The sequence below is a fragment of the Pelobates fuscus genome, chromosome 1 (genome assembly GCF_036172605.1).
Source record: "Pelobates fuscus isolate aPelFus1 chromosome 1, aPelFus1.pri, whole genome shotgun sequence".
In the NCBI taxonomy this organism is placed as follows: domain Eukaryota; kingdom Metazoa; phylum Chordata; class Amphibia; order Anura; family Pelobatidae; genus Pelobates; species Pelobates fuscus.
This window is the reverse complement of record NC_086317.1, coordinates 203,104,871-203,125,077: the sequence shown is the minus strand read 5'-3', so window position 1 is coordinate 203,125,077 and position 20,207 is coordinate 203,104,871. Positions and strand designations below refer to the sequence as shown.

General features: G+C 42.3%; 1 protein-coding gene across 1 annotated transcript in view; it reads left to right on the top strand.

Moving 5' to 3' along the window:
- LOC134591172 (lysophospholipid acyltransferase 2-like) overlaps positions 1–19,972 on the top strand; it is a 58,107-nt gene extending 38,135 nt beyond the window's left edge. Inside the window, exons 8-13 of the mRNA XM_063444449.1 lie at positions 5,007–5,181; positions 15,434–15,537; positions 15,635–15,699; positions 16,510–16,642; positions 18,551–18,702; positions 19,023–19,972. Coding sequence (XP_063300519.1) covers positions 5,007–5,181; positions 15,434–15,537; positions 15,635–15,699; positions 16,510–16,642; positions 18,551–18,702; positions 19,023–19,164 — 771 coding nt within the window. The 3' untranslated portion in view covers positions 19,165–19,972. The remainder of the gene's footprint in view (positions 1–5,006; positions 5,182–15,433; positions 15,538–15,634; positions 15,700–16,509; positions 16,643–18,550; positions 18,703–19,022) is intronic.
- The last annotated feature ends 235 nt before the right edge of the window (positions 19,973–20,207 follow it).

Sequence of the window (20,207 nt, the reverse complement as noted above, 5' to 3'; positions counted from 1 at the left end):
ACTCAATCCCATCACTCTGAGCCAGGGTGCAACTGAACCTGGACCTAGCACCAGGTCCCAGATACCATATACAGAAAAAACTGAGAAGTTCAGGCACTCCAAGGTTCAAGAAGGCAATTTATTCAAACCCAATGTCACACTGCAACGTTTCGAGCTTGACAAAGACTTCGGAGGTCAAGACCTTGCGGTGTGAAATTGGGTTTGAATAGATTGCCTTTTTGAACCTTTGAGTGCCTTAACCACTCTGTGTTTTCTGTATAAGATTTTGCCTTTTAACTGGATCTGATGCAGCTGGATGGTTTTGCCTCATTTGGTACAAAGTAACATGGACTATAGTGAATAACTCCAATAGTGTTGAACATTTATGAGACAGCCCATGTGTATGGAAAAGCCTACTGTTTTTACCACCGCTACATTTTGTTATCTGTTGCAAGCAGGAGTACTGTAGGAAATTAACCAGCCCTTGTTTTTCAGTAATACAAGCTTGAGTAACTATTTGACAGACTCAAATAATCATTGCAACATGATCCCCTTGCACTGAAATGCTCAGTTTCAATTGCCTGACATAATTTTGTTCAGATTGAGAATGTGTGCGTGGTGTGTGTGGACAATGCCTCTGCTTATCACAGCACACAGCCCAGCTCACTAAACAGTTATTTGGGTTGTGTGTAAATGAATAGTACCAGCATGGTGCTTAGTAGAATGACTCTTGGGGGACAAACTTCTTATCTAATAAACTCTTGTACTACATACATTTATGGGATAAAAATATACCCCAGCCAGAGACACTCCTAATTGGAGCATCGCTCCCTGATAAGGGAAGGATCTGCTTGTAGCTGCATCAACAGGGAACTTGGAAAAGGTAGTCCTTTTTATTTTATTTGAACTATGTTTTTTAAATTGTCATATTACTTGTTAAATACATTGGCTTTATAATGCTTTATAATTTATATATATAAAAAAAAAAAATAGTGGTTACTAGCAACACCATAGCTTCCCTTTAACAATGTCAGTGTCAATAAAAATGCAGAATTACACAAGATATGCACATGTCTAACTCGTGTGCATTTAGGCGAAGAAAAAGAGGAAATTCCCTCTTTTTTTTTTTCTTCTCCCCAATACAACTGGACTACCGGCAAACACTGACATTGTACATATATCCTGTGTCTATTTATTTTCTGGCACATGTTCAGTGATGCACGAGACTCAGGAAACAAGCATTTTCCAGTAGAGAATGTATACTTTGATTGCATACACAGGTACCTACTTTAACTAAGTTTGTTACTTCTAAGAATGGCATTTAGGTACCTATAGTAACCATCATATTACAAGAGCACATTTTAACTATAAAGGAAATTGTAACAACAACAGAAATACATATTTAAAACAAATTCAGCGAAACAGTTTTATAAATAGTGTCGAGACGCAACAGAAACTAAAGTTACCGTGTCTATAAGGAAGGAGGGGACAAAAAGGGTAAATGAGCTGAAACACTGTAACCGGAGTAATACAATGTTTAATAATAATTGTAGATTATGCTAACGTAGTGTACTAATAAGCTTTATTTTAGTAATGACAGAAGGCGAGTATTTTGCATTGACTTTCTTTACTTAAAACTCCAGCAGCAACAAGTCAATCAAACTTTTTAAATCAATCAGAAAACAACAGTCATGATAGATATAAGGTAGGACAGCCCCCAATTCGTCCTCTTTCTTTGGTGTGAATGTAGGTAGTCCCTTTAACTGGAAACGGAAAACTGTAGAAACTTGAGAATCCTGACAACTCCGACCTGGAACCATTGTGAGAGGGAAGTACCTTCAGCTTGTAGTTGATGGAAGTATTCATACTGAAAAGAAGAAGAAATAAGTGAAAGGTATTGGTAGTGACCCTGATTCCACATATCACTCTTGTCCATAACTACATCTTATAGTGTTTATAAATTGACTACTTTGAAAACTCAAATGAAAGTTTCTTCAGGACTCTTTGGTGAAGAAAGTTCGGATTTCGTCATCGATCATGTGTCCCCGAAATGCTGACTGTTGGCTGAAAAGCCCAGTTCTTTATGGGCCATATTCATCAGTATTGAGTCGATTCTTAACAGTGCAGTCGTTTGTCTTTCAGTGCACAATGCTGCGTTGGCGTTCCCCAGCATGCAGATCCTACGTTGGACCCATTCCCTGATGGCGTTGGGGTCTAGCTGTGTGCCCTGTGACAGCGCCAGGTCCACGAAATATAGGATCTTGGCGATGGGGCCAAGTAGATCCAGCAGCTTGTCCTGAGAGGCTTTTAGGCCCTTCTTCTTCGCGTCCACCAAAAACTACCACCGTCTGACCACAATCGGGGGTAAACACTCGGGGGTTTGTCTGGCAGCATGGGATGTGGGCATTCTGCCCTAAGATGTGCACGTACCACCTGGTCTAACGGCTTGCGAATCCAGAAGTGGACAAACTTGGCCAGGTGGGTCGGCAGGGTCCACTCCGAGGATCCTGGGTTGCGGATGGTCCATAGATCAAATAGAGGGCAACCTTGAGAGTCTAAGAACAGCTCTACGCCTTCCAACGTGAATGATCCCTGTGTATCTTGCAAGACAGCGTCCTCCGCAAAGGATTCCTAAACATATTTTGATTCTGAGTATGGAACATCTTGCCAACCACCTTCGTCATCCGAATCGGAGGCATCTGCTTGCCATTCGTCGATGATGTCAAGATTCTGAAGGTATGCTTAATCCTCCTCCGAGTAAACTACTGGTGGGGGTAATTCTTGCCAAGCTGTATGTTTGCTACGTTTAGCAGGTGCCTTTCCTTTCGTCCGAGCGTGTGATACAGTGAGTCCAGCTCGTTGACATTTTGGAAGGGATAGGGGGGTCCTTAGAGGGAACCTCAGAGCCCATAGTGTCATCCGCGTCTTGTGGTGTTGGCCCCATAGTTCGAGTGGATACGTCAGACGGAATAGCCTGGTATATAGGTGTATGCCAACACCTCTATGTGTGCTCTAATGTGAGGGTTCAGACACCGGTCGTATTGAGCGGTTTATTATAGAAGGGGATGATACCTTTGTCAATTATGGGAAGGCATTAAGTGACTCCAATAGCCAAAGTCCCCAGTGGGGAGGTACCGTATATACGTGGGTTTATTGCAATCCTGGTAATGCCTCACGTATTTACTTTCAGGAGCGCAGTTTGGTAGGTACCGCAGTCAGGGTTTTACCCCTATCGCTCATAAGGTCAAGAGTGAATCTGCAGGGCATGTGGGTTTACCACTTTAAGAAACAGGGGTCTCACCCCTACGTGCAGCTGTAGCAAGCAGTCTGCACACCAGGCATATCCAGCTCATATACAAAATTACTATCAGGTTGTAGTCTTGGTATGAATTGTAAGCATCAAAAACAAGTACCAGTTGTATAGAGGTTAATCCTTGTAATAAATCTTGTCAACATACAGTAATTGCTCATACAGCATGAAACTATGCATAGATAGAAATCATTGCAGCATAAAACTTAAATATTGGCTGTAAATTCACCTTGAATTAAGGTTCTGTGTGCCTGAGTGTGTTGTGAGTTGTAGAAGGTATCCGATTACCGAGTGCCTGTAATGTAAAAACAAAATGTCCGTCATGAATCTTGCAAGATCCAAGATGGCCGTCGCGCGCGAGGATCCGGCAGGAAAAACTCACACGGGTCTGAGAATAAGTGCCGCGATAGAGAAGCCCTGACAGCCCTAGAAATTAGTGTGTTAGCCACAGATACCCCCCAAAAGCCCGAAAACGTTGCGGCCGAGACCGGAGTATACAGTATACAGATGAAAAAAAGTGAGAGGCCAGGGAGCCACAGCAAATAGGTGTAGGGTGACAGGGAAGGTACAAACACAATATAATGTTGTTAGATAGGAAGTACAGGGAGCACAAGCCAATAGAATAGGTTAAGCAACCCTAAAGAGACCGTGGTGAAATAAATTACAGTACATAAAATAGTCAACATAGGATTATAAAAGAGTGTCCAGCTAAGACGCATATACTCTGACCTGTTCCTGCAGGAGCACCAAAGAAAGAGGAAGGATTGGGGGCTGTCCTACCTTATCTGTCGTGACTGTTGTTTTCTGATTGGTTTAAAAAGTTTGACTTGTTGCTGCTGGAGTTTTAAGTAAAGAAAGTCAATGCAAAATATTAAGCCTCTTGTCATGTGGTAAAATTATTGATATGTAGGTTTTGAGTGCTATTGCCATGTATGACACCAGTGTACAAACCTTATTTAAAGGGACACTATAGTCACCAGAACAACTACAGCTTATTTACTTTGTTCTGGTGAGTAGAATCATTTGGACTTTTTGCTGTAAACAGTGTCTTTTCAGAGAAAATGCAGTGTTTACATTACCGCTTAGTGATAACTTCCTCTCGTCACTCCTTAGATGGCTGTTAGCGATCCTTCCTGGGTCATGGCTGCCTAAAATGCATCCAAACATTCAGTATCTCCTTCCTCTGCATGCAGACACTGAAATTTTCTCATAGAGATTCATTGATTCATTTCATCTCTATGAGGAGATGCTGATTGGCCAGGGCTGTGTTTTGAATCATGCTGACTCTGCCCCTGATCTGCCTCTTTGTCAGTCTCAGCCAATCCTATGGGGAAGCATTGTGATTGGATCAGGCTACGACTTCTGATAATGTCAGCAGACTGCTTGTTTTTCTGAGTCAAACAGCATGAAGAGTTACAGCTTCTGGCTTGAATACAATAAGATTTTGCTATATTTAAGAAGGCATGAGGGGCTCAGGGGGACTAAATAGTGGTTTTAACACTGTAGAGTCAGGAATACATTTTGTGTTCCTGACTCTAAAGTGATCCTTTAACTGCACATCTGTGAGAATATTCATTAACAGGGAGCTGTGAGTTAATTGCTAATTTGAAAAAGATCGGACAAAAATGCTTTAATTCCACCTTGCAATAATAAACCTTTTTGATATTTTTTGGTATTTTTTGATATTGTTTGATACTGTGTGTTTCTGTTCCCCCAGGTGGCAGTCTGCAGAAAACTGATGCTTTGTTCACTCCTTCTTGTTGCTCACCTAACACTCTCAGATCGGTTCCTGTTGTTTAATGATCCACAACGCTCTGTGATTGGCACCTTTTTCTACCTCTATGTTGCTGGGGCCTCAAGAAGACCCAAATACTATTTTGCCTGGACCATGGGTAAGATATCATTGCCTCTCAAGGAGATGTAAAGAATTGTACATCAAAATGGAGACATATGCTGATACACCTATTTTTATTGAGCAGATACAGCTGTAATAAGCACAAATATACTTTAATATACATAAGAGAGTGACCATACAATTAGCTACTAAGGCCTTGATATAATATTGTTGGACAAGCTTTTAAAATTAGATAAAATTCCCCCAATTTTTTTAAAATAATAAAATATTAAAAAAATATATACTACCTGCAATGGAGGGAGCTCACAGTGGGTGTGAGGAAGGAGCAGATGTAAAATATGCACAGAATTAACATTAGGCAGCCGAGCCAAAGTTACGTGTGCTGGGGGTGCAACTAGCCCTCGGCACACAATTAACAATAACTCAGTATATGCAGTATTTCAAGCAGAAACACTGCACATACATACTCTTACCAACATGACCAAATCAAATCACTGGAGTGGTCAGGTGGTTGGCATAAACCTTTAACCCCTTCCCGACCAAAGACGAAAATTTTCCGTCAAGCTTATCCTTGCGTTAAGGACCAAATTTCCGTAATTTACTGAAGTAAACCCCAGATTGCGGCGATCGCGCTGTCCCTGCAGCAGTGTTCGCTCTGATAGGCTGTCAGAGCAAACACATGTGCTGCAGGGACTCACGATTCGCCTCCCTAATTTTCTGCATCCATTGTGAAGTGCAGGGAGACGGATCACTGCTGATCTTCTCCCTGTGTAAAAAATAAATAAAGTTAGTTTAAAATCCCACCCACCTTTACCCATTTTAAATAAAAATTAACCCCTTCCTTGCCAACTGATCAATGACTACAGTGATCAATTGACAGGGACTACATTTTACTGTCATCTTATTTAAACCTGAGGTTTCATTTTTTTTTTTCTTTAACTGTTATAAATATTTTTAAATTATATATTTAGCTAGCTGGGGTGGGTGGAAGTTAGTGGGGAATTGGGGAATTTGGTGTTAGGCTAGCTAAGTTTTTAAAAAAAGATTTAATAAGTTTAAAATAGGGGGCGGGGCAAGGCAGCCAAGATGGCCGGACATGTGCTCTAAGAGCTCCGGCACCAAAAAACGCAGAAACGCTCATTCTAACCGAACCAACAAAGCCTATAGCACACAAGGCCCAGGAAATGAAAGGGCACTACATACAGAGCAGAATGATACCAATCCCGAGCCGAAGCTCCACGGAGATACCTGTACCGGTCACGCGGCCTGAACTGGAGTGGGGCCTGAAGCCAGGGAGAGGCGGCCGACCTCCCGGCACGGAGCCCGCTCACAAGCGTGGGAAAACCAAGACCCTGCTGCCCCCCCCTCTGGACCGGCGGGGGATATCCCGGTCCACGCTGGGGACGACCGCCCCAGCAACACTGCCTGATCAACCAACAAAGTCTACAGCTAGACAAGACTCGCGAGGCCCAAACAAAAAGGCGGTACAAATGAGGCTAGCAACAAAGCTCACACTGAATAAGCCTCCCAAAAGCACCACAGAGTTCTTTGAAAAACTCTGCACTCACCACTGGACGAAGCTCAAGAACCGAGTACAGTCCTTCCAGCTGGCGAGAAGAGAAGCGGTGGTCTGGATCCGACCGGCAGCCAAAAGACAAATGGGCAGACTCTCCCCACGAACCTCCAGAGAGGGATCCCAGGGGCAACGGCGGGAAACGAAACCATGCTCCCCGGGTGCCAGCACACGCACCAACACGCATCAGGGCGAGACACATAAGCATGCCCGACCTGAGCATCACTCGGCGGTTTCAGAAACTCTGGACCAGTGGAAAACAACCTCACATTTCCGGACACAAACAGTTGAGAGCAACGCTCACCAAGATGCAGCACGGACTCCCACTGAGGAGAGAAACGGGAGCAGAGCCCCTCCACGACTGACTGGAGAAAGAAGCTTACTGGGGCACCGAACCTGCCCACAACCACACAGGACATTACACCGACCTGCCCTGAGCTTTCCAACCCTGGGCATAGGCTGACTGTTTATTTGCATGGCAGCGCAGAATCACCATGTGCACCATGGACTTACCGGCCTGCGGCTGCGGACGCCCGGTCCTATGTGGATTACGTCACTAATGAGTATTTTGTTCTGCCGCGTATGTCTAAGTTTATTTTGCTTTTGTTTTTTCTCCTCTTTTGTCTTTTCGTATATACCTGGGCTGGTAACTCACTTACCAGCTGTCCTGCGCAACCGAGAGCCGTCGCACTCACCTGATTAGCGACCCAGCGACTCTCGCTCCCATAGCCCAGCTCCGCTATGTCCACCAGACATCTTATCAAAGTCCCACATTGCTTTCCACTGTGTAATAATGTTACCCCATATTGTAGGCAAGATGTAGCGTTGTTGACTGTTTTCTACTGCATCATAGCCTATATGAGAATAGCGCAACCGGTCTACACATCACATACGAACCAACCATTGTTTTAACCACTGTTAACTGTACCCCATGCTTTGAGCTAAACGTGACTGTCTTTACCTAAGCTGAGATCAGATAACTAAATTAATAGCAGAAAGCATAGCTAAAAAGTCATACCTCACCAGTCTAGTTATTACCTATAATAGAATGATGCAATGATAACCAGCAATAATCTATAGTATCGCAGCAACTTATCGCGAATGTTTCACTAGTTATTACTCAATTTGCTCTTGTTTAGGTTCAGTGTATATTTTAGCCCGTACTGCCACTGACTTAGCCAACTTTGTCTCCCCAGGCTGTAAGCATAAAGGGAGGGCTACTTGAAACTTAAACGGAATATGCATTGATTTAAGCTTGTTTTTGTAGTACTTCTGGTTTAAAATTAGGTCTCATATTTTGGCACAACCTTTCCGGCTTTAACACGACATTATTATAAAAATGTGCTGTCAAATTGCATGCCATGTCAAACCATTTGTCTCTAATTAGCTTGCCAATGCTGTTGTGGCATCGCAAGAACAATGTTAACTGTCTATCCATGCACAAGAAAAATAAAGAATTTAAATTAAAAAAAAATTAAAAAAAAGTTTAAAATAAAGTTTAAATAAAATGTTTTAATAACATTTTAAAAAAGTAAAAAAATCCCACCCCCCTTTACCCAGTCCAAATAAAAATTAACCCCTTCCCTGCCAGTTGATCACTGCCTACAGTGATCAAAATACAGATCACAGTATTATACTGTGATCTTATTTTTTTTAACACCTGAGGATTAACCTTTATTTATTTTTTAACCCTCAGTGGTTCCATTTATTTAATTTATTAAAATATTTTAAAATTATATATTTTGCTAGCTGGGGTGGGAGTTATGTGAAAGTGGGGAATTTACTGTTAGTGGTGCTAACTGCTTGTTAGGGGTTAACGGTAAAAAAAAAGTTTATAAAAAATAGTGTAAAAAAGTTAAGAAAGCTTAAAAAATGTAATAAGCAAAAAAAAAGTTTAAAAACGAGTTTTAAAAAGTAAAAAAAATACATTAATAAAATGCTCATTACCACTACACCTGGAACATACTAGTGAAAAAAATGATCCCATGCTAAGGTTCAAAAAAATGCCTTTTGAATTACCCAGGGGTGTATTCTTTAATAAATAGTACCCTGTAGTTGCAGATCAGACGTGCACAACGGTCAGGAGTAATTCTTGACCATTCCTCTTTACAGAACTGTTTCAGTTCAGCAATATTCTTGGGATGTCTGGTGTGAATCGCTTTCTTGAGGTCATGCCACAGCATCTCAATCGGGTTGAGGTCAGGACTCTGACTGGGCCACTTCAGAAGGCGTATTTTCTTGCAACTGTATAATATACATTCACAAACATTGAGCTCCTGTGCTGTGTTTGCAGTGCTTGGAGAGCAGGACGATTGCCTATAGGGAGTCTTTCCTGCTCTTCTTGTAACTCAGATCTTCAGCAGAGAAGTTTGTGCCAAAGAATTGACATGCGATTGACATGTGATAGAAAGATCTCTTTTTAAATAGAGTTTTCTCCCAATCTATACATTTTACTAGCAATCCACAATGTACAGATAGAATTTTTAATTTATGTGATTTCTGAGAGTATTATGTATATATACATATATTTATATTAATTTGTGTTCATTTTTAATATATGTATTATTATGTCTATAATATTACACATATATTCATATCCATGTATATATGCACAGTACACTAACTAATACATAACATGTATATTTAATGAGCAATTAGTGGCCCAGTTGTTGTTAAGTGCACACGATAACATATCTAAAGTAAAATAATAAAGACAACTTCATTTTTTGCAGTTGTGCAATGTCATACAGTCACCAGTTCAGTCCCATTACCAAACTTTCCTTAATATGCCAAGGTAATAGGATTAAGACATTGACTATATGCTAAAGCATGTTTTCTTAAAATGAAGCAGTACTTTTGTTTATTTTGATGCCTTATGAGTGCTTTCCTTCACATTGAGACCACAGGTTCCTCTATAGACAGAGACTAATTTCATGACGTAAAGTCATGATTTTATAAAGGACACCGAGGCTCCTATTATGCTTATTCTCTTTCTTTATTCCTCAGCAGCAACAGAGAGAGATACTGTAAATATTCAACAAAAATTTAAATAAGAACATCATTTACCCCAAAGGGTTAACCACATATAACACATTAACCAATGAGAGTGTCCCTAGCATAATAATGTCCCATGTGACCTTAAGCCACTCCTCTTTCTTTTGATGTTGTCGGTGAACACTTCCTCAAACAGAAAAACGATGTAGCCAATAAATGTGCAGCGGGCTCCGGATGGAACAGGCAACCTTCTGCTTGAACTCTATGGGCAGGCATGGACCAGAATAACAACCCAATTAGGAGGCTGTAAGACAAAGAATGAAAATGGTAAAATACGTTCTTGGATATTATTATCCATATTATATTACGATCTTATCTACCAAAAACAATTTGTCAGTTCAGAACTAGACATCAGGTGAAAGGACAAAATCACATTATTACACAACTCGTGCCCCATTACGTGACAGTATATTCACAGGGAGAGTGCAACTTACCTGGATTGGGTGGGATAATACTCGCCACCGTGTCCTTTCTAAAGTCATGACTTTACATCATGAAATTAGTAAAATCTGGTAATTTTATTAAAGGACACGGAGGCTCCTATTATGCTAGTTCAAAGCTGCGTGATCACTGAAGTTGAAAAATGAGAAATTGGTCAGAAATAAAATAAAATTCTCGGAACATAGATTCTCTGGACCAATCAGCTGCACAGAGGAGGTCTTCCAGTCTACAACCTAGAGAAAAGGCTTTTGATGCCATAGCACCCCTTACTGAGTGTGCTCCGTACGTGGAGGTATCAATGCCTGCCGACTCCATGATCCATTTAACCCAGCGAGATATGGTAATAGTAGAGACCGGATGGTGAGGTTGTTGGAGTGCCAGAAACAGATCTGGATACCGGGGATCACAAATCGAGGCGGTCCTTGCCTCATATTCCTTGAGGCAGGCTACTGGACATAAATTAACGTTATGTGGAAAGGCTGGGTAGAAGACTGATGTAATGGATGTCTTCGTACGTCTTGATATGTTAAAGGAGACACCTTCTGGTGTAAACGAGCGTGCCAGTGCTCGGACATCTGAGACACGTTTACAGGAGATTAGACACAATAGAGTAACCAACTTAGCAGTGAGCTGCTTGATCGAAAGTTCCTCATTTTTTGGCCAATTTTAAAAAAGTCGGAGAACTAGGCCAACATCCCACAAGGCTGCATATTTAGGTCTTGGTAGGAATGCAAACTTGATGCCACATAGAAGTCGACATGGGTGCTTTACTGCTTGGAGTCCATTCCAGCCCTGATGACCTGCCGAAATCGCTGATCTATATAAGTTGATTGTACGATATGCCAGACCATAGTCGAAAAGTGAAGTAAGGAAACTTAGAACCTGACTCACATTTGCAGATATGGGATCCACGTGTTGTTCCATGCACCAACTATTCCATGCGTTCCAGACATGTAGGTATGACTTCCTTGTTCCTGGGGCCCAAGCTCCTGCCAGGAGATCCAGAGTTGCCTGTGGAACATTTGGGATGTAGCAGGGTCCCCTGAGAGGAGCCATGCCAAGAGCTTGAGATGTCCCTGAAGTAGAAGGGGGTGTGAGTTCCCGTCGGCATCCAGTATGAGGTCGGTTGTCACCGGTAGTAATCTCGAAAGATCTATGGAAATTTCCATGAGCGTAGGGAACCAGGGCTGTGACGTCCAAAAGGGGGTTATGAGGATCAAGGAGGTTCGGTGACGTCTGAGATGCAGTAGAGTTCGTGCGATGAGGGAGAAAGGAGGGAAGGCGTAGTGGCTTTTAGGCCACGGTTGGAGGAAAGCATCCGTCGCCAGAGCTTCCGGATCCGGACTCCAGCTAAAAAACTTTGGCAAATGTGTGTTCAAGCGTGATGCGAAGAGATCGATGTCCAGGGGGCCCCAAAGTGATCGTAAATGGCTGCAGATGACCGGGTTCATCCGCCAGTCGCTGGCATCTCGTAGGTGTCTGGAATTCCAATCCGCCACTTTGTTGGACATCCCCGGAATGTACTCTGCTTGTACCAAAATGTTGCGGTCCAGACAGAATTGCCAGAAATCTTTCGCCAGTTCTGCTAGTATTGTTGACCTCGTGCCCCCGAGGTGGTTGATATATCGGACCGCTGATATATTGTCCATGTGTAATAGAATGGAGCAGTTGGTCGATATACTTAAAAAAGACTCCATAGAGCAAACTATCCTGCTAGCAGTTCGAGGCAGTTGATATGTAATCTCTGTTCCTCTAGGGACCATTTTCCTCCAGTGGAGGTAGCTCCACAGCGCGCCCCCAGCCGAGCATGCTTGCAACGGATTCCACTATGATGTCTGGGGTGGTTCCGAAGATCGCTCGGCCGTTCCATGCTTCCATGTGTTGTAGCCACCACTTGAGTTCTTCTTTGGCGGTGCAGTCGAGAGGAACAGAGTCTGAGTGTGAGTGCCCTGAGCGAAGGTATTTGGCTTTCAGTCGTTGGAGTGCCCTGTGGTGCAGAGGCCCGGGGAATATGGCTTGGATTGACGCTGAGAAGAGGCCGACAATCCTGGCCAGTTGTCTCAAGGTAAGAATTATGGCCTAGTATCAAAATTACGGCCGCCGCGATGTGCACTTGCGATGTGAGCATGCGCAAGTGGCACTGAGCCGCGGCTGGCGCCGTGATCCTCCAGGACAGCGGAAAGGAACAGCACCCAACGTGTGAGGAGAGCCTCAGGTGTGATAAGGCACACAGATAAGGCAGGGAGAAGAGCAACGGTCGGAAAATAAACAAATCGACCTGACGGGGGGGGGGGAGGGAATACAAAGCTGAAAAACACAATTAAAGAGAGACTTAAGAGAGATAAATGTAATAATTAAACAAGTAATAAAGGGTAATTAGCCCAAACAGTGAAAATTACACAATGCAAATTCTCAAATCATGACAGGAGAAGAAAATTGTACTTAGCTGAGGAGGCAGCAGCAAAAGAAAGAGGAGTGGCTTAAGGTCCCATGGGACATTATTATGCTAGGGCCACTCTAATGTGTTATATATGGTTAACCCTTTGGGGTAAATGATGTTCTTATTTAAATTTTTGTAGAATATTTACAGTATCTCTCTCTGTTGCTGCTTAGGAATAAAGAAAGAGAATAAGCATAGTAGGAGCCTCCGTGTCCTTTAAGAAAGTTCCGGACAGTGTTCAGTGGAGACGGCTGGGAAATTGACCAGGGTAACCAGATCCACCATGTTTACAGAGACACATATAATTTTGTCATAGTTATGAATATGCATGAAAAGGGTTGCCATGCATTATGTATAATGCATATTGTACAGGATTCTTCATTGCTTAATTGCTTAATCTTATACACATTCTTCTGAATTCTATATATTTCAGGGCTACCCTCTTCATGTGCTCTCCATCAATATGTATATATGCTATGTGTCCCAGAAAACATGGTGGATCTGGTCACCCTGGAATTGACACTTCTTGATGGCGGTAGCTTATCCCAGTGCCAAGAAATGTCAGGCGTAGAAAATATACAGAGACAAAGTAGGCCTTCTACTTTGTTTCAGTATATCTCTTAACTGGATCTCTTAACTGTAACTCTTCAGTGAAATTCCAACGCAGCCAAAATTAGTAGGCCATAAAGATTCTATCTTCATGAAATAATATTTTTTTTTTTAACTCAAAATACTCCATTAGGAATATTCTGGGTTGCCTACCTTTGAAAATGGTATTGCATCATGTGGGTAATTGTCTTTCCTACGGTGTCATACTGTCTCAAAAGTGACAGACCCAGAAAACCATATAAAATTTTCAAGTTTGAAAGGGGCATCTAATATATTTGGTCCTGTGACCCCCCCCCCCCCCCCCCCCCAAAAAAAAAAAAAAACCAAGAAAACCAGTACATGGGACAATGCAAATATTGCACATATTAGGATTATTACATGTCCTGCCAAAATTGAATTCATGTATTAAAAAAATAAAAAAAATAAAAATTGAAGTATAACCACTAAATGTGGCCAGAATTTGTGATAAAGTATCTACACCAAACAACTGAAATCACTAGATTTGGAATACCCTGTGTTACCTAATTTTGCAAATGCAAGAAATAAATACCAGACCAGTGGTATATCTAATAGTGACTGTAAAGCTCTAAAACACCTGTGTGGTATCCCCTATACCAACACTAAAAATATATATAATACAAACACAATAGGTGGAGCAAATACTATCCTTTCCTCTCTTTTCAATGAATTCAGCAATGCTGTGGAGACAGAGAGGTATACAAATAGTGCAGATAACTCTAAATCATACATGAAATAATTACACTCACAAGAGTAGAGCCAATATTGGACCTGGCTCTGGTGTGGATGGCCTTAGGATCTTTTTAGGGTGATCCAAATCCCTCTGTGGATGGTCTGGATATCCGGTCTGGATGCTTGATCTGGATACCTGTAGTATGGAAAATTCCTCCTAGTGGTAAACAGCAGAAAATCCAGATAGATGTAAAATGAAAAATTTATTGAATAACAGATAAAAATAAATGTGGATAAAATCTATTTGAATAAACAAAATACTGCCAAAACGCGTTTCGCCTGACGTGGCTTCCTCAGTTGGCTAGATTAATGTTTGAAAGTCCATACAGTTCTTTATATGCTGTGCATAATCAAAATTCAAGGTCTTTTTCGAGTGGAACGCAGTTTGCGTTCCATTCCTCCGTCGGCGTTATACTTCCTGGTTCCGATCACGTGGAACTTCGGCGTGGATGGAACGCATTGTACTTCCTGGTTCCAGTCACGTGGGACTTCAGCGTGGATGGAACGCAAATGGCAAATGGCATGTCATAACGTGGGTTATTTTCTTTCCTGGGCTGCCATATATTGTCTCAAAGGTCACATAGACTCAGAAAATTAATTTGTCCATTCCACGTATTCAGACTGAAATGAACAGGTGCCATATTTAGCCCTGCAACTACAAAAAATAAAATAATAATACCTGTACGTTGTAGGTTACTGTTGTACTCTTGGGACATTGCTGAAGAGAAATATGGGTAGTGTATTGCAATAAAACATGTAAGGATGATGATGACGACATCATCAACAGTGAAAGAACAGTGCTTGTGTGAAAAACGCAAAATAAAAATATGAACACTATATTTGGCCAGGTTTTGTGACTAAGTGGCAGTGGTGTACCTAGGGTATGGCAGATATAGCATGTGTCCTTGCCATGGTCTTCACTGAGGCAGTTTGTTTTATTCTTAGCCCTGTCACGGGCAAGCAGCATTGAGACTCAGAGGCAATGTATGAGCTGAGTTGACACAGTCAGGGACATGCAAATATCTAATCTGATTCCTCACTGGAGATCTTGTACAGCTGGAAATTCAGTGAGGAAACAGATGAGATGTTCGGATATACTGGACTGACTGCATATTGTGCGGTAGGAACAGAGGAGTATTGAGGGGCGAGGGGCAGATGGGGGCAAATGTCACTGTTCGTCAGAACTGGGGGCACCGGAGGGCTGACGGTGGTGGGGAAACAGGGAGTCTGTGTATAACGAAAAATTATTTTCAGTTTAAAAATTTTCTTCATATCTATATATATCTGCTGGCTATTCTGACACGAAGCATTGTAGGGTTGCTATAACATTGTTACAGGAAATATAGAACACAAACTGCTCTAGAACTTGCATCAGTGAATTCTGATTCTGATACCAATGTATTGTTTTTCATGTGTGAGTAGCAGATGCCATAAACAACGCTGCTGGCTTTGGATTTAATGGGATATCTGAGGACGGGACAGAGAGATGGGATTTGCTGTCCAACCTGGATATAGTAAAAATTGAGGTTAGTGATCAATTTAAATATCTTTAGTTTCTAAATATCTGTTATCCTTTAAAAATTCTGCCTACTTCTTAAATTCATATTTCTTTCACTCTCTCAGACAGCTACAAGTTTCAAGGTGTTCATTGACAACTGGAACATACAAACAGCGATTTGGCTAAAAGAGTTAAGTACCAATTCTAAGGGTTTCTGGATCCTTCACAATCTGTCATAATACTGCTAATTGACAGGGTTTCTGTTCAAAATGGCTGCTCTAAAGATCCCAATGCTTCATCCTTAATAATTATTATTATTTAAATAATGCCAACAGATTCTGCAGAGCTGTACAATGGGTAATAAGGCTCAATCATTAATGTGTGGTGTAAGAGAAGTTACAGTAGCCAAAAGCTTAAAGGAACACTATAGGTCAGGAATACAAACATGTATTCCTGACACTATAGAGTTAAAAAAATCCTGTTAGCCCTTCCGTCCCCCCTTAATAAGGTAGAAAAATCGAATGTTTTAGCATCGCACGGGTCTGCAGTGCTGGCCCCACACCAGATCTGCCTCCTTGGCTGAGATTGTCAATTCTGATGATCTCAGCCATAGAGGTGGAATGAGGACTGAGCCAAACACAATGTTGGCCAATCAGCCTCTTCTCAGAGAGATGCATTGAATCAATGCATCTCTATGAGGAAGGTTCAGCCCCCAGGAAGCACCTATAGTGGCCATCTGAGTGACTGCCACTAGAGCTATCCATAGGGAGCAATGAAAGCACTGTCTTTTTTCTGAAAAGGCAATATTTACAGCAAAATGCCTGCAGGGGCTGACTATATTCCCCAGACCAACAACATTAAGCTGTAGTTGTTCTGGTGACTATAGTGTCCCTTTTAATACCTAGTTCATTTACACCTATTCCATCAGTCGTAAAGGCAATGTGCCTATAAGATCATATACCAACCTGAAAAGTATATTTAACACTCCTTTCATTTGCAGGGTTTGCTATGACCGGATCCCATTTAGCCCGCTGTTTGCCACATTCATACTGTCGGCATTCTGGCATGGTGTACATCCTGGATACTACCTCACTTTCTGCACTGCTATTCCAGTTTCATTAGCTGCTCGCAGGGTGAGTAAAGTATTTGCCATGGTAGACATCCTATGGTAAGATTCAACAGAAGTATAATAATGTTGTCCAGAGGCCCCACTAACAAAAAAGTGTCACATATACACATTGATGCACAGTTTACCTGTGTATGTGCCTGAGAGTGTGTCTGACAGAGAGTATCCTCGTGTGTGAGAATGTATGTCTCTGTGAGCATGTTTGCGTTTTTGTCTGAGACTGAAGTGTGTTGTGTGTATGGCGGGTGATGGTGTGAGGGGGGTGATGGTGAGAGGGAAAGGGGGGTGATGGTGAGAGGGAGAGCGGGGTGATGGTGAGAGTGAGCGGGGGTGATGGTGAGAGTGAGGGGGGGTTGATGTGAGAGTGAGGGGGGGGTTGATGTGAGAGTGAGGGGGGGGTTGATGTGAGAGTGAGGGGGGGGTTGATGTGAGAGTGAGGGGGGGGTTAATGTGAGAGTGAGGGGGGGTTGATGTGAGAGTGAGGGGGGGAGGGTTGATGTGAGAGTGAGGGGGGGCGGGTTGATGAGTGAGGGGGGGGGTTGATGTGAGAGTGAGGGGGGGGTTGATGTGAGAGTGAGGGGGGGTTGATGTGAGAGTGAGGGGGGTTGATTTGAGAGTGAGGGGGGGTTGATTTGAGAGTGAGGGGGGGTTGATTTGAGAGTGAAGGGGGGGGTTGATTTGAGAGTGAGGAGGGGTTGATTTGAGAAGGAGGGGGGGTGAGGGAGGGTGGTGGTGAGGCTGAGGGTGCTGAGACTGGTGAGGCTGAGGGTGGTGAGGGGGTGAGGCTGAAGGTGGTGGGGGGTGGTGAGGCTGAGGGTGGTGGGGGGGGTGAGGAGGCTGGCTGAGGGGGGTGGGGAGGGTGGTAGGGAGGCTGAGTGTGGTGGGGGGTGAGAGAACCTACCTTTAGTCCCTGGTGGTCCAGTGGGCTCCCTGGTGGTCCGGTGGCCACTGCTCCCGGTCTGCAGCTCCATGTAATCTCGCGAGACCATCAGAGTGTTGCAATGGTAACCTGCGGCAACGCTCTGATTGGCTGGTTTTCGCAAGACACATGGTCTGCAGCTCTGCTCACTGCGGAGCTGCAGACCGGTGTCTGCGGTGGCTGGCCGGGCAGCCAGGAGGAGCCTCGCACCCAGCGGCATACCGGGCAAGCCGCCGGGCCTCCTCCTGGTGTCAGGTCCTCGGTCAGTGACCGAGGACCTGACACAGTCTGCCCACAGGCGGTTTAGGTGGCCACGAGGCCCCAGCCAGCGCGAGGCCTTAGGCGGCCGCCTAAACCACCTAATTAGAGAGCCGCCTCTGATGCTGTCCACATGCATACACTGCCACACGTAACATGCTGAATGTATGTATGTGCACATATATTTAAGCTAAATAAATCATAATGAGTTAAACAAACAAGATACAACAATGCATTCATTCATACAAATGGTTGTAAGTAAAGTTTTCTGATTATCAGACACACATGACAATTTGGGTAACGAGAGAAACAGGTTTGTTTGAAGAAGTAAAGAGCAGCTAGAAAAGTATCAAGGAAAAACTAGTGTGTGAGAAGCACGGGGTGCCTGGGTATAGAGCAAGTTCCTAATGTTTTTATCTAGGGAATTCTCATTTTAGCCAATTACTTAGAAAATTTTAAAAGCCTTCCTGTGTCCAATAAAGCCTGCATTGGATTAACCACTGAGTGCCCAGACCTTTGCTTCTGAAATATCCTGGATTTGAGGTTGTCCCACTTTGGTCTGTAAACCACCTTGGGAGGATTTCAACAAAATACATGTTCAGCCCTTACATTTTGTTCAGTCTCTTTATGACTTATGGCATGGCAATAACTGAACTAAACACGGAGTTTGGGATGCATAGCATGCAGTCTGTAGTTATAAAGGATTAAATAGCAAATTATTTTCTTTTGCTTGGCCAGATGAGGAGTACTATACGACCGCTGTTCCAAGGCACAGCGATGAACAGAGCTGTATATGATGTGCTAACCTGGCTATGTACGCAGATAACAATGAGTTACACTGTGGCACCCTTTCTTTTGCTTGAACTTGGGCAGTCACTGGAGCTGTACAGGTAAGAGTCACGAGCCCATTTTTCTCTCTTGATAATTTGGGAGTGGATCATTAATTAAATAATTAAATAATGTAAAAAGCACACGTAATTTTTTTTCAAATCAGTTACTATGGTTAATGTGCAAACTGCAATGAGCGGTTGATGAGTGTTTAATTGCTTCTGTTACAAACCAGTCAGGGAACAATATTAAGTACTGCATGAATGCAAATTGTAGGTAAAGCAGACCGCAGATCAGTTCAGTTCACTGCTGAGTGTAAGATAAGAGATTTATGACCAAGCTAATTTTCATAAAAAGCCTTTCATATAATTTTTTCTTGCAGATCTCTTGGTTTCTGTCTACACATTCTCCCTGTTTTGGTGCTTCTAATATTACCTAAAAATAGGAAACCACATATTGCAGACAAGAGCGTCAACAAGACAGTTTGTGACCGAAACTACAACCATATGAAGAAGCAATCCTGAAACAAATAAGGATCTTGCATTGTTTATGATGCAGATATGTAAACTGTCTTTTGTACTGCTTTCTACTGATCCTTATCACCATTGAAACATCACTCTGTACCAACCATGGTCAAGCCTCAGTCCACAGTATGTCACCAAACATTACAGACCTAAAAAAACTTAAAGGTCTCAATCAGACCTAGGGACAAGAAGTAAGAAACGTCAAAGAAAGAAGATGTATCTATCGCCAACCAGACAATGATGCTTTTACTGGTGAAAGATGTATATAACAATTATTCAGCTAATAATTGTTTAGATATTTATTTTTAACAATAATCACAATATCACATATTTTTATACTTTACTGTTGGTTTGTAGGTTTTTTTGTTCCTTTTTTAAGTACGGTAAGCCTGGAGCTTATCATGGACAGATCGTCCACTAGCCAAATTAAACCAATTTCCAGAGAAACTGACTGAATGCCTGTCTTTACAAAATATATATATTTAAAGGAATGTCCATCTCTTGACATTTTTTTAACCAGTAAGCAAGCATTTTAAAACAAATATACAAACTAAAATAAAGCAAGAAAACCTGAAAGTACGGTATGTTATAAATGTTTGCAAAGGTACTATAAACTTGGTCAAATTGCACTGTTGGGCATGCCGGTCAGCTATATAAGTTTCAGGGCTGGATTTACTTGTCAGGTAGGCACTAACTTTTAAGGTCCCCCTGCTACCCAACCCAAAAAAGGCATATAAATCAATATAATGAATGTATTAACTGGACATTGCAGGCCTAAAAGCCATCTAAAAACATATTCATATTTGACAACTGCATATGTATAAATGTAAAAAAACAAAAAATATGTATTTATGTATTTGCATATTCTTATTTGTAATGTGTTGTGTATTGTGTTTGAATCTGTGAGGAAAGCGAGTAAATGCATGCAGGGTTAAAGATAAAGTTAGAAGTAGTTGGGGAAAAGAAGGGTTTAAGGTTAAAGAGGGTTTGATTACATAAGGTAAGGTTAAGAAGACTAATAGCAAGAGAGGGGTAACTTGGTA